The 14,069-nt window shown below is 34.1% G+C and overlaps 8 protein-coding genes across 8 annotated transcripts in view; 6 read left to right on the top strand and 2 right to left on the bottom strand.

Annotated features, from left to right (window-relative positions):
• The window catches only part of RpS11 (ribosomal protein S11), a 91,065-nt gene that overhangs the window by 22,078 nt on the left and 54,918 nt on the right, over positions 1–14,069 (top strand). The window lies entirely within an intron of this gene.
• LOC121126405 (box C/D snoRNA protein 1) lies at positions 758–3,418 on the top strand. The gene is made up of 5 exons (XM_040721729.2): positions 758–913; positions 978–1,156; positions 2,165–2,633; positions 2,699–2,823; positions 2,881–3,418. Exons 1-5 carry the CDS (start codon positions 900–902, stop codon positions 3,138–3,140), a joined length of 1,047 nt encoding a protein of 348 aa, XP_040577663.1. The 5' UTR covers positions 758–899; the 3' UTR covers positions 3,141–3,418.
• On the bottom strand, positions 1,146–2,018 carry LOC121126410 (uncharacterized). Its single transcript, XM_040721734.2, has 2 exons — positions 1,794–2,018; positions 1,146–1,734 (listed from the first exon to the last, which is right to left on the bottom strand). The coding sequence occupies exons 1-2, from the start codon at positions 1,959–1,961 to the stop codon at positions 1,366–1,368; spliced, it is 537 nt and encodes a 178-aa protein (XP_040577668.1). The 5' UTR covers positions 1,962–2,018; the 3' UTR covers positions 1,146–1,365.
• LOC121126412 (HIG1 domain family member 2A, mitochondrial) lies at positions 3,871–4,260 on the top strand. The gene has a single exon (XM_071891783.1). The coding sequence runs from the start codon at positions 3,871–3,873 to the stop codon at positions 4,258–4,260; it is 390 nt and encodes a 129-aa protein (XP_071747884.1).
• On the bottom strand, positions 4,323–6,778 carry CSN7 (COP9 signalosome subunit 7). The gene is made up of 4 exons (XM_040721731.2): positions 6,482–6,778; positions 6,090–6,409; positions 5,890–6,033; positions 4,323–4,646 (listed from the first exon to the last, which is right to left on the bottom strand). The coding sequence occupies exons 1-4, from the start codon at positions 6,639–6,641 to the stop codon at positions 4,446–4,448; spliced, it is 825 nt and encodes a 274-aa protein (XP_040577665.1). The 5' UTR covers positions 6,642–6,778; the 3' UTR covers positions 4,323–4,445.
• Positions 7,575–8,651, top strand: LOC121126407 (methyltransferase-like protein 22). The gene is made up of 2 exons (XM_040721730.2): positions 7,575–8,077; positions 8,129–8,651. The coding sequence occupies exons 1-2, from the start codon at positions 7,773–7,775 to the stop codon at positions 8,649–8,651; spliced, it is 828 nt and encodes a 275-aa protein (XP_040577664.1). The 5' UTR covers positions 7,575–7,772.
• On the top strand, positions 8,129–10,431 carry LOC121126409 (uncharacterized). The gene is made up of 2 exons (XM_040721732.2): positions 8,129–9,245; positions 9,310–10,431. The coding sequence occupies exons 1-2, from the start codon at positions 8,882–8,884 to the stop codon at positions 9,615–9,617; spliced, it is 672 nt and encodes a 223-aa protein (XP_040577666.1). The 5' UTR covers positions 8,129–8,881; the 3' UTR covers positions 9,618–10,431.
• Datp (purine phosphoribosyltransferase family protein Apf) lies at positions 9,855–10,431 on the top strand. Its single transcript, XM_040721735.2, has one exon. It carries the CDS (start codon positions 9,855–9,857, stop codon positions 10,299–10,301), a length of 447 nt encoding a protein of 148 aa, XP_040577669.1. The 3' UTR covers positions 10,302–10,431.

Raw genomic sequence — 14,069 nt, 5'->3', positions numbered from 1 at the left:
TAAAACTGATTGTAAACGTGTTTTTATTGATTCCGTATCTCTTTCTTAATTTTCTATTAAAGATTTACGTTATATAAATTGTGCATCCTTTGCCAAAAAGATGATTCCAAGTTTTAATGGATAAAATATTCGATCTAAACTTCAACTGTTGAATTTTTTTTTGTAATTGACCTGTAGAAAAATGTTAAAGGTAATATCTGTATCACTCCCAGATTGAAATTCCCAGATTTTTAATCAAAAACGTTTTTATTTCAATTCAAAAATGTTGTCTTCTTCGAAGTTATATTAATTGTAGCATGTGATTTGACAAAGATTTTCTGGTTCTGTTGCAATAATTATAAAAAGGGTGTAATATTGATATACTACAAAGTCAATTAGGTTTTGCCATTTGATTTTTAACCATAAAAAAATAACTTCACCCTACATGAGTTTAATTAAGTGATTAAACCTTAAGAAGGTGTTCATACACTACAGGTCCACTCCAGCTAGCTAGATGTTAGTAAAACTCATTGTGTGAGCCTTTCAATTATGATGCAATTTTGTGACGTCAGTTAAAACGCTTCTAATAAGTGTTGCGTACATTTTTTGTAGTTTGTATCTTTTATTTTACTATAAAATGTTCCTATCCCCCCTCTCCCGTATTTAAACCTCAAGTAAGCAGGGATTATCAATTATCATAGCAACATAGGATCTTGGACGGAGCGGATTGATTTGTTAATTAATACTTTATATATTAATTATTATATTTATAAAATAAATATAACTAATCGAAATTTGTTGAGAATTCATTCGTTAGAGGACGCTTGCTACGATCTCTTGCACCACTGTCAATTTGAATTGGAGTTCTTTCTGATCCAATTTGTATAAATTAGAATAGAATTTCAAATAAGACGTGTGAAATGGTGGATTCTAGGTAAGTCTTTGATGATTATTTTGGAAATCAACTTATAGGAATGGCTTATATTCTTCTTTTCAAGTCTTTGCGAAACGTGTCAAAAGAATGAACCAAAGTACACGTGCCCTGGCTGCAGTATTCGAAGCTGCTCACTGGATTGCGTAAAGAAACACAAATCAGGAGTTGATGCATGCGATGGTATTCGAAGGAAGTCTAGTTATGTTCCATTAAGTCAGTTTACAGACGATGATTTAGAAAAAGGTATATATTTTACAAATATTCTTTTTTCATTAACTACTAATATTTTGGCGATATATAAATATATATAAATTCTAATTATATGAAACACATTTTAAAAACAATTGAGTATTTTATATATATATATAAATTAAAAAGAATGCAAAACACTTGCACTTACTTAAAAATAAAATTCTCTTATAAGTAAGTAATTTGTAGATTATCTCTGAGCCTTAACGCTGAGCAAGCCCTCTATATAAAAAAGGAATGACGGAAAAGAACTCTGTTTCCTCTGAGGGTCTATATAGATCCACTCTAAAGAGATCACCTATATCAGGGGCATTTTCCGCAATTATTTCTTCCGTGATTTCTCTAAAGTCCACTGTGGGTAATATATTATTTCCCGGAACGCTGAGTAAAAAGTTTATTTTCTTTGAATCTCTCCTTAGTATGGCCATGTATCGAAGCATGTTATGGAGGAGTCCTGATAAAATCACTATTTTCTGTATTACCATTGGCCGAATGATAACTCGGCCAGGGTATCGCTCATCCAGTTCCTGGCGACAGGAAAACTCCAAATCGCCGATCTGAAGTGTTGTTTCCTACATTGACAAGTTGACATTATAGAATATTATATTATTTAATTTGTTGAAAGACTTACTCGAATACCCTTTTTGATAAATGCCATTTTTTTGTCCAATGTGGCTTTACTCTCTTGAAGCATTTCTCGGGAGAAACAACCGGGTAGACATCCATCACCTGAGCAGTCCGGACATTCCTGACCGTGCAATGACAATGTAGTAAAAGGATTCTCTCTTTCCATCATCATGGTTCTGCCACAAGTGGCGATACTATTTTGTGTAGCATGAGAACTCTTATCTAGTTAAGACCAGCTTCTATTTCTATACATTTATCACTGACCTACTTCTTGTTTCTACTGTTCAGTCTTAAGAACAGTTTCTTAGCTATTTATTATATAATCAATGCAATAATGGTGATAATATCCTTCCTTTCATTTCGTTTCACTTCCAGACTTTACGTTTATGTCATCTGCCTGCAACACTCTAAATAGCATTGGGCGGGATAAATTAAGGAACATTACAACCAAGGGAGAAAATGCTCTTCCAATACCCTATTTCTACACTCAGCTCATTAACGCAAATCGGATCCGAGGATGTCGATTTCTTCTCTTACCTCCTCATTTCCATAGACATAAAACTAATACATCACGTCTTGACTTTGCATTAAATCGTATCTTTTGGAAAGTGGACTGGTATTTCCCTCATGCTAATGATTTAACGCTCACAGAGAAATCCATGGACGAGATGACCCGTCCCTGGGACTATATAAAGGAAGTTATTTATCAGGAACAAAAAATGCAGAACCAAGATACGGAAAAGGACTTGGTGGGCTTAAATCCCTTCATTCAATATGCATCTCTTGGATTTGGAGGTTTCAAAGCTCTACTCAAAATCGAAGGGATTCAGAAAACCCCGAATTGGTGACTCTTTAATATATAAATATCTGTATATCCATGTAAAATCAACTCTTTATTTATCTTAATAGTTCTCGATTTGAAGAATTGGATCTCAAAAAGTCTCTGAGAGCGAATCTTCGAGATAAAACAGTGATTGAGAATCCCATCATTTACGTTGTTTTGAATGATCATGTATCCTCTTTTACTGTGAAAGGTAGTTAGGATATATTTTTAACGAAAAGTATAAAACAATATAATTAATTAATTATAGGTCCATCAGATTCCTCTTCATTTTTAGAAGGTGTTCCAAAGGTGGAAACACCGTTATTGGAAAAACCTAAGGAGACTAAAAAATCGTTTGGTCTATTATCTGCTCAGGATTCAGACTCGGAAGAAGAATCTTCAAAAAAGCACAAGTTAAATGAACCTCTTGAGAAAAAATCGCCTAAAACCCCCAAGTTGGAAGAAGCCTTGAAGAATAATTCGAATAAAAGTAGTCTCTTTTTAGTTCACTATTCGGATAGTGAATAATAAATGAAGAATCTATATATTATATTATTAATATTTTTTGGGCTGTGATACATGATAAGAATATAATGCAAATATTTATATGACTATTTAAAATAGTATGAACCACTTTGTGAATAATGAAATGATATCAATTTCATGTAACCTCTAATTATACTTGTCTGCATTATAATTAAATATTTACATTTTAAATGAGATATCGATAAGTACATTAATGGGAGCATGCCTGTCCACACCCATGGTTAGCAGAGAACTGAATAAAAATTCTCTTGAGTAACAAATATTTTTCAAGAAGATTAATGCTAAAATCTATTTACAATTGAACATAACTCGCCATTAATTAAATATTTAATCCACTTGCTACTAATAAAATATATAATTATGGTAGCAAAGCCTCCACAAGGAGTCTCTTTAAAACAGAGCTAAACTCCCATCATTATCCTTCCTCCTCTTCTAAATCAAATAACCTGTAAGGCTCCCAGATAATGTAATAAACTCTTCAAGGACTATGTCATTAATTAGTTATTGGCCCTGCATGAGTTTTTTATAACTTATAAGTTAAGTTCTTGTAATTCAAGTCCAGATTTATAGCTAGCTACTAAAATTGGAGAGGTTGTGAGATTCACAAAAAAGTTATATAAGGTTTTAATATTTTGTAAATATAGAATATTATTAATGCGACGGACTTTTAAGACGTATGTTTGATTATTTATATTGAGATAGTAAGATAAAGATGTCTGACAATACAGCCAAGCCAAAATTAGAGTGGATCCAGGATGATAAAAATAAAGCCGTCAATGACAATGTGAATCCCCTCTACTATAGGGATGACATGGACTTTTTACGCGAAAACATTGTGCCACAAACGGCTTCTGCATCTTCGCTGGAATTTTTTAAAAACAATCTCCTAGTGTCTGTCGGATGTCTCGCTACATCTGGGTTTTTGATATCCGGATTAAAGAGTTTTTATAATAAAAACACTGTACGCTCACAAAAAATGATGAGAAGAAGAGTCATTGCTCAGGGACTGACAATTGTAGCTCTTTTTGTTGGAGCTCTTCAAGAAGGCAACAAACGGTTGCAAAATGACCCTATTCCGTCATCTCCTCCTTCGTCTAATTAATCCATGAAATCACAACCCCCTTCCAATGTCCTCTATTAATTGCTCCAAGAAATTATAGTCAATTTGTAAACATTATAATTTAATATCCAAGAACAAAAAAAATCAAAGATTCAGAGAGGTCAAGTTTGGTATAAAGTAATAATTATTATTATGTGGGAAGGATCATCATTTCCATAGTGAGGGTCTTACTTCTGCCAAAAGTTTCCACCACCCTTAGATGTATTTGCACTTCCAGAGGTTCGGGTCCCTTTGGACTTATTAGATGGGCCTTTCTTGTCCCTTCTTTCACAAATGGAGCGGTCTACGTCCATACGAGAGTCCGGATCATCTGCAATAACGGTGTCATTTATTTGCTGGTCCTTGGCAGAGCGCATTAGAATTGCATGCTGTGAGAAAAAAAAAATCCACATAAGAAATCCGTTTAGAGACATTGATATATGAAAAACCATTTGAAGATATTTTTAGAGACACGTTTGATTCATGTTGTATAATTATAAAAAGTATCTCTGTGTGAATGAGCATTTGATGATTAATTATTTATTTTTAAAATATGTAAAGAGCGTTTTCACGTGAAGTCACAATTTTAATGTTCTTCATTTCGGAGGCTTAAACATCCAAGCTTTATGCCAGTGAATACCCTTTTTTAACTAGTATTAAGGAGAACTGTCTATCAAAAAGTGTTTGCCTAGTTTTATTATATATGTATCTTACCCTAGTATCTATTATTAAAATATGTTATTACATCGTTAAATCGAGTGGTCCATTAAACTCTGAACACTTAATTTTAAACTTCAACAAGGTATAACTTATTAATGAACATTAGAATTTCAACAAAATTAATACTAGAAATAGATGCGCGTCTGAGCTCTCTTAATAACTAATGTAGCGGCAATGATGGCTTCCAGTCTTTGCACTCTCTCCGAATGTAGTCTTCAGTTATGGCGTCCCAGTGCTGGTTGACAGTGGGTTTGAGGGCCTAGGGTTTGAATGAAGGACAAAGCGGCCTTTCCCTCGACATGTATCCAAACGTTTCGGACTTGCTGACGGCGTAGACGGTGTTCCTGGAGACGTCAAACTGCATGACGAGCAGGAAAGGAAATTGTCGATCACGTTCAAGTGTCCTTTTCTTTTCTTGTATTTAAGGTAGAGAGTTGAAGTGTGTTTTGTTACTAATTGTTTATGCTTTAATATACCGAAATATGAATTAATTTCAGTCACTCGACCTTAATTAATTATTGAATTAGTAAGTGTTCAGATTTCAATGAACCATCCGGTACATTCTTATGGTGTAGATAAAAATAAATCATTACAATGTAAATAATACTCTTTTCTAATTCTCGTACTTTTGTCGTTCATAATCGATAAAAAAAGAAATAGTAAACATCTAGCCATTCTTTAGGGATTTTCAGTACATATTAGTTTGATTAAATTCAATAATTTTATATAGTAAAAAAATCAGTTTTGAGGCCCCAAAATGGCGTCTCTTTCATGATGATGCAATTTATTATATCAGTGAAAACGCTCTATATACTGATATACATACAAATTAAACGCATTCACATTGTGAATGGATTGATATGAATAGTTGGGCGTCATAATAATAAATTACAAAATATCTTAGAAACTTACTTTAGTGGAGACTTCATTTTTATGTTTGATACTTTCTGCCTTTAAGCCATTGGCTCGATTGGCTTCCTGTTCGAGACAGGATAGAATTCCATCACAGGAGTCGCACCAACTTGTGAGTGTGTTAATGATGGATGATATATCCTCCTATTAATTATTAACAAACAAAATAAAGTAATTATGATCCCAGATGTGCCTCCTACTTTTTTAATATCCCGTCCTTTGGCAAAATCCACTTCAAAATGTGAGCTTTTCTGATCAAGTTTACCCTGGATGATACGAGAGTTTGAACCTTCAATGATGAGATCCTCCAGTTCCCTGACGGTATTTAAATTTAGTTCTTTCATCAATTCCTCGTATTTGAGGATTTTTTTACCAGAAGCAAGACTGACAAGGGTGAGAAGACGAAGCTTTTTTTGCATTCCATCCGTGAGTGGGGGATATTTAGTTTCTGAATAATCTTTGTAGGTACCATAGGCAAATAGCTTGAGGAGTTCCAAGTGAGAGGCAAACTCAGGCGAATCTGAAACACACGAATATAGAAAATATAAAATAAATTATTATAAAAAGGGAAATAATCCTTTGATGAATGCACCTCCAAGAGCCGTGATATTAGGAAGATCCAAGAGTTCGCCAAATACATAAATCCCTGATGCTTCAAGAACACGGAGGATCAAGGAACTAGCTGCAGCTCCTTTTGCGCTCTTTCCTAGCAAGAGAAATTGCTCTAGTTCTCCATTTAAAGTCGAGCCCATTCTACTATTTCCAGAATGAACAACACAAGTAATGACTTGGAGTGAAGAGAATGAAAAAAGATCCACCGGAAAATAGGTATCGTCTATCGAGTAAAGTTTCTTATGTCAATAAAAAAATATCTCTAATGTTAAAAATGTAAATATATATGATTTAATGAGAGCAAAGTCACGAAACCTCTTATTTAAAAGATGCCCAAATCATGACGTCACTTTATTATTGGTTCCAGATCCCAGAGTCGAGGAATCCGCTCATTTTAGCATTACTCTAGTCCTAGCATACATATTAAAATAATACTAATAAAGCTATTTAATAATTTTGAAAGGCCTGTCAACACAAAATCAAGTTATAATGATTGATCTGATAATTGAGAATGGACTTCATTTGTATTCGTCGGCGAATTATCGTTATTTTTTTCAACAAATTATTCTTAATAATGAAAATATATGGAGATATTTTATGGACCATAAAATATATCCTATATGTCCCCTGACAACCATAAATTATGGATGACAGGGGCCATATCGGGCAAATATATTTTTTTTAAATGAAATAAAGGTTTATAAGCTATAGTTAAAATTTTTGAACAGCTCAACTCATCCCAGTAATTTGAATACAAAGACTATAATAATTTGTTCACATATGTCTATGTTGTAATTTTTTCGTTTTAAAATGCATTATTTAATTACTTTGATAATATCATTTCATATTGATTCATAAAATTACACATTTGAACTTTATACTGTGCCAAAGAGTACTTATATTTGCGAAACTTTTATTAAGAGTTGAAAATAGCAGCATGGATATATCGATCATCCATGATGGATTTTTCAACTATTGCTTTATCATCATCCCCAGTACTGAAAGTCAATTATTTAGAACTAATACTCTCATTTTTTGGTTGCAACTTGTACAATTGCCTTATACAAGTTGCAAGTTGTAAATATGAAGCTAGTCAAAAAAAAAAAAAAAAAAAAAAAAAAATAGTTGGGATTTTCTCGATTTCACTTCCAGACTTTTTTTTATGTTGATGTAGTACATATCTACTTCAATTTGCTACCGAGTCATGAAAATACGCAGGTACGGGATACTCATCTCCAGGGTTCCTTTAGTCTATTAATTACATTCAATTAATGATGGATCACTACACTTCTGAGATCCATGGAACACTCAACTCTAAAAAAGGATCTGATGGAACCTACATCGCTCGCATCCGCGTTTCCAAACCGTGCTCCATTAGTAGTGATGGAAGATCCTCGACTGCAAAGATGTTATTTGATGAGGACGGCGACTTGATTCGATCCACAGAGGAAGAGTCTGTGATTCTTCTTAAACATTCAGGGAGTTCCTCGCTCCAAGATGTGGGATCTCAACTATGGGGAGGATCTCTTCTTCTCGCAGATATGATCCTTGCACATCCAGAGTTCCTTCTCCAGGGGTAAATCCTAGAAAATTCCACCATCTTATGCTTATATCTCTTTATACATAGAAATGTCCTCGAAATCGGCTCCGGAACGGGTTTGACTCCTATTGGAGCAGCCATTTGCCTCCCTTCTACTTCCTTCTCTTCCTACATTGTCACGGATTTAGAGCAAAACTTGGATGGGATCCGTCATAACTTTGCATTGAATCATGTGAAGTATGAAGATTCGAAATGTTTTTCCATTCGTTCTCTGGATTTATTATTATCATCCAAGTTCCCAAAATGGGCTCAGGAGGCGGATGTTGTTCTAGGGGGGGATGTCATTTATGATGAGGTCCTAACAAACGGGATCATTGCATTCATTCTATCTCTCAAAGAAGGAGCGGTGCTCTACTTTGCTATCGAAAAAAGATATGTCTTTACAAATGAGGACCTGGACATAGTTTCTCATTCCTACAATTATTTCCTTCAAGGTTTAAATCATCATGGAATCCCCTTTGAGGAGATGGACCCCCTCCCGACTCAAAGCTTTTGCTATGAGCGCTCGAGGGACTTGATACTGCTACGAATCATGAAGCAAAAGAGATGATTCAATGAGTTTTATTAGTCATTATATATTATACATATATATATACAATATTCTGATTCATTTAATTTTAGTATATAGTATAATGATGATTGACGGCAAGCAACTATTTTATACATAAGAAATGTGACGTCACGGGCGACGTCATCATTATTAAGAACTAAACCACTTGATTATTTAATAATGTTCTCTACCTTCTAATATTGAGATAATTGGATTAATTTCGCTTGAACATGAATTTAAAAGCCGATTTGGATCAGTACTTGAGCCAGAATAAACGAACACACGCTGGGAGCTCTGTTCTGGAAAAGTTGAAGCTTCCTTCTCTGAATCTAAGTTCGTCCCCCTTTGGAAATATCAAGTCCTCGGATGCGGACAGTGAATGCTTGTTAGAGGGAAGTGAAGAGGCGAATAAGTCCAGTTACAACAAAGACTCCTGTTGCCTCTGCGCACATCTACCTACTTTGAATAAGAAGCAGAGAATCCTTGGATTTGGTGGGAGTCTATGTATGGGGCTCCTATGCTTTGTCCTTGCCTCTCTCTACTTCCCCATTCTCTTACTCCAATCCCGTAAATTCGCTCTTCTCTTCACTCTAGGTATTATTATTTATATAAAGTCATTTAATGTTCTGTCTCTAATAGAATCCTTTACTTTTTCCAGGAAGTATTTTCACGCTCAGCAGTTTTTCTTTCCTTTACGGTCCCTGGGCTCATATCCAATCTCTTTTTGCTTCCAAAGAAAGACTCCCTTTTACGTCCATCTATTTTCTAACACTCTTTGGGACTCTCTATGCAGCTCTTGGACTGCAAAGTACCATCCTTACCATTATTTTTGCCTTCGTTCAAGTAGGGGCTCTTATTTGGTTCGTCGTGTCCTATATTCCTGGTGGACAAACAGGGTTGAGGTTTATGAGTAGAATATTCTCTTCCTTTTGCAAGAAAACTGTTGGGCAGACTCTTCCCGTCTGATCCAAACACCACCGCGCATCTCCCCTCATTCATCTTATTTTTACATATTTGCGAATGATTTCGAACCAAAGATCGCTTTGTTAACTGTGCATTTAAATATTTTATCATAGACTATGAATGTTATGTTGTATAAATAAATAATTCCAAAACATCTATATTATGTAGCAAATTAACTTGTGCATGTTTTTCTATGCTTAATCCCTATTTTTTTTTTTTTACATATTAACGCAGTCTACAATGACGGTAGTACGAGCTTCTGGCTTTATTCTTTTTCAACGCGTCTCTGATAGTATTGAATATCTTATCATGAAGGCTTCCTATGGTTCTAAACATTGGACTCCTCCTAAGGGACATGTGGATCCAGGAGAGTCAATCCTGCAAACAGCAATCCGTGAAACAAAGGAAGAGTCCGGCTTTGAGCCGGAGAAGGACTTTATAATCATTCAAAACTATGAAAAAGTTTTAAAGTATAATGTAAAGAGTCATTTGGACGGAATTGTGCGACCCAAAGAAACTATTTATTTCCTTGGGGAAATGGTTCCTGGTGAAAGAGAGGTGACTCTATCCGAGGAGCATACGGACTTTAAATGGGTTACTTTGTCCACCTGCTCAGAGTATGCAAATTTCCCTGATTTTATTCTAGCATTAACAGAGTGTGAGGAATTTATCAAGTCTTTGTCATAGAATATTTTATGAGAGTTAATTACGATATTTGTATCTTTTCATTTTGTGTAATTGTTTAATGAGTAAGCAAGTGATGAATTTAATCAATTTGTCTTTTAATGATTTATAAAAATAAATTATAGCAAAAATATACCTTGGATACAAATCTTTGATTACCAATGAGGTATTAATTCCTCTGAGATCCCGGCAAGGCTGGTGTTTAATTCCAAACTACAAGATCCAAGTACATTTTCCATATTATTTTGTTCTGTTATAAAGCCTTGAATTCAAATATTAATCACAAGAATATATCTCAGAGGATTTTAATCGTTATTTTCAAATTTGAAATCTCGTCGACTTTCTCTACGATTCAAGGATAATAATTAACTTATGGATGAAGAAGCAAGCTGAATGGAATGATCCATTAGTAAAACTAAAAGGAATTTAAGCATGAGTAATTTGTAATATTATTAGTATTATAGGAAAAACAAAAAAAATTAAAGCTCAGCCAAGCACATTCTTTTTTATGAAGTTTGAATCTTGAAATGATTCAGTTTATTTGAATATGAATTCATACGTGTGTTAGATCTGAGTAAGCTCCTTTAAAGATTATTATCATTTCCTACCTAAAATTAACCCGTCAGGAACTCTTATTGATTATTTTGATCAGTTGTTCCCAACTTTTTTGATCCAAACGCTGGTTTTATCATTCATGAAAAATAGTGAAACAGCATTCATATTATCTCTGTCTTAATCATTAATGACGTAATACATTGTCACTGACATCATGAGTTGCATCATAATTGAAGGAAATGCCATTATGAGGGTTCAAAGTTGATATTTTACAACATAAAATAAACCAATTTCCAATAAATCTACAACAAATGGCTTTATGAGTAAGAAAAACTTACCACCTGTATGGAATACGACTTGATGTCAATGATCTTTGAATATAGCAATGTAATGTGTACTGAAAGTTCCTAAAACTGGCTATATTTGCAAAACTATTTTTTTGTTTTTCTAATCGATTAGGGACGAGAAAAGTAGGACAATTAGAGAAAAATATCTATTTCTGTCCGTTGTAATAGTTAAATTTAATTACAATATGGAAATAAGATTGTATAACAATGTAATACCTAATGTTGAATCCCGGGAATGGTCGATTCGATAATTTCATAGGTTCCCAATAATTTTTTGGCATTTCTCGGAAAACTTATTTTAGTTATTATGCATCTGTAATAAGCAACGTTTTACCCGGTTCAGGTTCTATTGGTCTCGGTCTCGGTTCAGCTTATAGCTGGAGTCACTCTTAACTATTCCACCAACTTTTACCGAACTAAAACGCAGTTTTTTTTTGTGTTGAATTTTTTTCTACTAAGCTTTGCAATCGACAAGGAGATTATACCCTCCATGCTTTGCTATTAATACGCACAAAATATGTCAATTTTAAGGATCTAAAAACTGAAATTTAAACTTATTTGTGTCGATAATTTTCTCAATAATTTTTTATCATTATCAATATTATCGATTCCTGGGAATCCCCAAAAGAATGATAATTTATTATCACTAGTAATAACATTTTTAATGGATATTAGGATCAGATATATAATAAAGCTAGACCCTAGAGATATATATTTTGGATTGAGGGTAAGGTTTCAGTTCTTTTATCCTTGTTGATCCCACTTTGACATCCAATAGTTCAGTATTTTCCTAGATATTCATAGTAAAAGGGTTTTTATAGTTATAAAACTTGAATCTTTAAGCCCCTAAAATGACCGACATCATCAATGCTGAAGTTACATGAAAACAATCAATTTCGAATTTTGAGGAATTGTCATGCCCTCTAAAGTTTTTTCCAAAAAATATATTTTTTGTAGCTTATATTATGTGAGATTTTGCCGTATGACATATTTGTCCCCATTTTATTTTTATATATTATAATATTATCGGTTCGAACTTTACTGTTGTATCACGATCAGATTAATAATATATAATGATTTAAATCCGGTGTATTTTTTAGCTGGCTTGTTAATTTGTAGTTGGTAATAAAAAGAATGATTTTCTTTTCATTAGCAGTTGTCATTATTATTTAATCCCTGAGTAGTGAACATACATTCCTAAATAGATTCAATTATATTCATAGCCTGATTGAACGTTCGTGAGTCCTCATAAAAGACGAAGTGTAACCCTGAGGATTTGTTGCAGAGTTATAATTGTAAGTCCTTCTTGGACTTAGAGTAGAATTGGGGATTAAAATTGGATTAATTCTAGCAAATGTTTTGTTTATATCCTTTTCTCCTTCCTCTCTTGTCACAGCTGATTGTAGCTGATCTAATGAAATGTCATGAGTATTATTATTTCTCTCCTCCAAGACATTCTTCAAATTGTCAGGGTTAGCATGTTGATTTTCGGTTTCTTTTTCTTTCATTCTTGAAGAGAGAAGATTTAAGTACAAAGAGTAACCACGAGGGGGTGTCCTCCATAAAAAAAACAGATATAAATGGTAAAGATTTGATGGCAGGGGCGCCTGCAGGGGGTAGGCTAAAGGGGCTGCAGCCCCTTCCTCAAATTAAGGAATATATGTATACTTTTTACATTAATATTTTAATATTTATATAATATGCCCATTTACAATGGATTTTCATCATTAAGTATATAGCTAGCTAGGAGTAAAAAGGAAAATTGTCATGAATATAACAGTAATAATGAACAGAGAAGTCGAAAGAGCACCTTTTTTTCTTTTCTTATCACTTAGCTTTGTTTTTTCTTTACAGAGATCGAAACTCCTTGCCTGGTTCCAAATAAGCTCCCATTTTTTTACCATAGTTTGATGGCTACTAGGTCCATCGCAAGTTAATGAAGTTACTGTTATATTGATTGAATGGAGCCTTCTCAGACATTGATTGACAAGATTTGCTTTTTCGAAGACAGTCGATCAAATCTTCGAAAAAATGAGCGACTGGAACTTTCCAATTCTGATTTTAAGACACAACCAACTTTCCAATTCTTATAAAGACAAGGGCCTTTGTTGCCGGTAGAGTCTCACTATAATTCTTCTTCATCAAGACCAATGTTGACATATCCATAAAATCTTTTCGCATTCGTTTGAATTTTTTTGAAAACTGACATTTCGTCTAATGTCAAATTGACGAGAATTATGTCGAGAGCTTTATTGGCCTTCGATTTAAGAATATCAAAGGAAGATTGAGTAAAACCTGGATCACTATTCACATTAGAATACCAGTTTCGAATGGTACTGAGACTAGGTAGACATAAGTCAAACGTATTTCTTACATTTTGTTTTGTCGAGTAGAATGATAATGTCAAAGCAAATGCTCGGAGCTGAGGTGAGGAGGTACTGCGACTTCCCTTTATACCACTTCTGATTTTCATTCCTTTTTAAAATGTTTTTAGAACGTCAGACATTGGATCAAGAATGGATAAAGCCTCTTCTGATAGCATTCTCTTGGATCTCAGGTCTTTTAGAACGTCAACAAGTTTCCTAACTTCTTGGAAATTGTATTCTGTTGACATCTGTATTTTTTAGAACGGTTTGCAAGCCTGGAAATCATATTCGTTTGCCATTGGAGCTTCTCTTTAATGACTTGAGCTGATGGGAGAGAATAGGGATGGTCCAATTGCACCTTTTTCCGTACCTCAAACAGGGAAAGATCTATCTCGTTGAGCCCAGGAGATGGTTTGACCTTTTTAGGAGGTGAGGATGACCTCCTTGTAGGAGACTTGCGTTTCCAAAGATTTCTTGCAACTTCTTCTTGAAGGCGAGGCGGG

The sequence above is a fragment of the Lepeophtheirus salmonis genome, chromosome 11, assembly GCF_016086655.4.
Source record: "Lepeophtheirus salmonis chromosome 11, UVic_Lsal_1.4, whole genome shotgun sequence".
NCBI lineage: Eukaryota > Metazoa > Arthropoda > Copepoda > Siphonostomatoida > Caligidae > Lepeophtheirus > Lepeophtheirus salmonis.
This window is presented reverse-complemented; position numbering and strand designations above follow the sequence as displayed.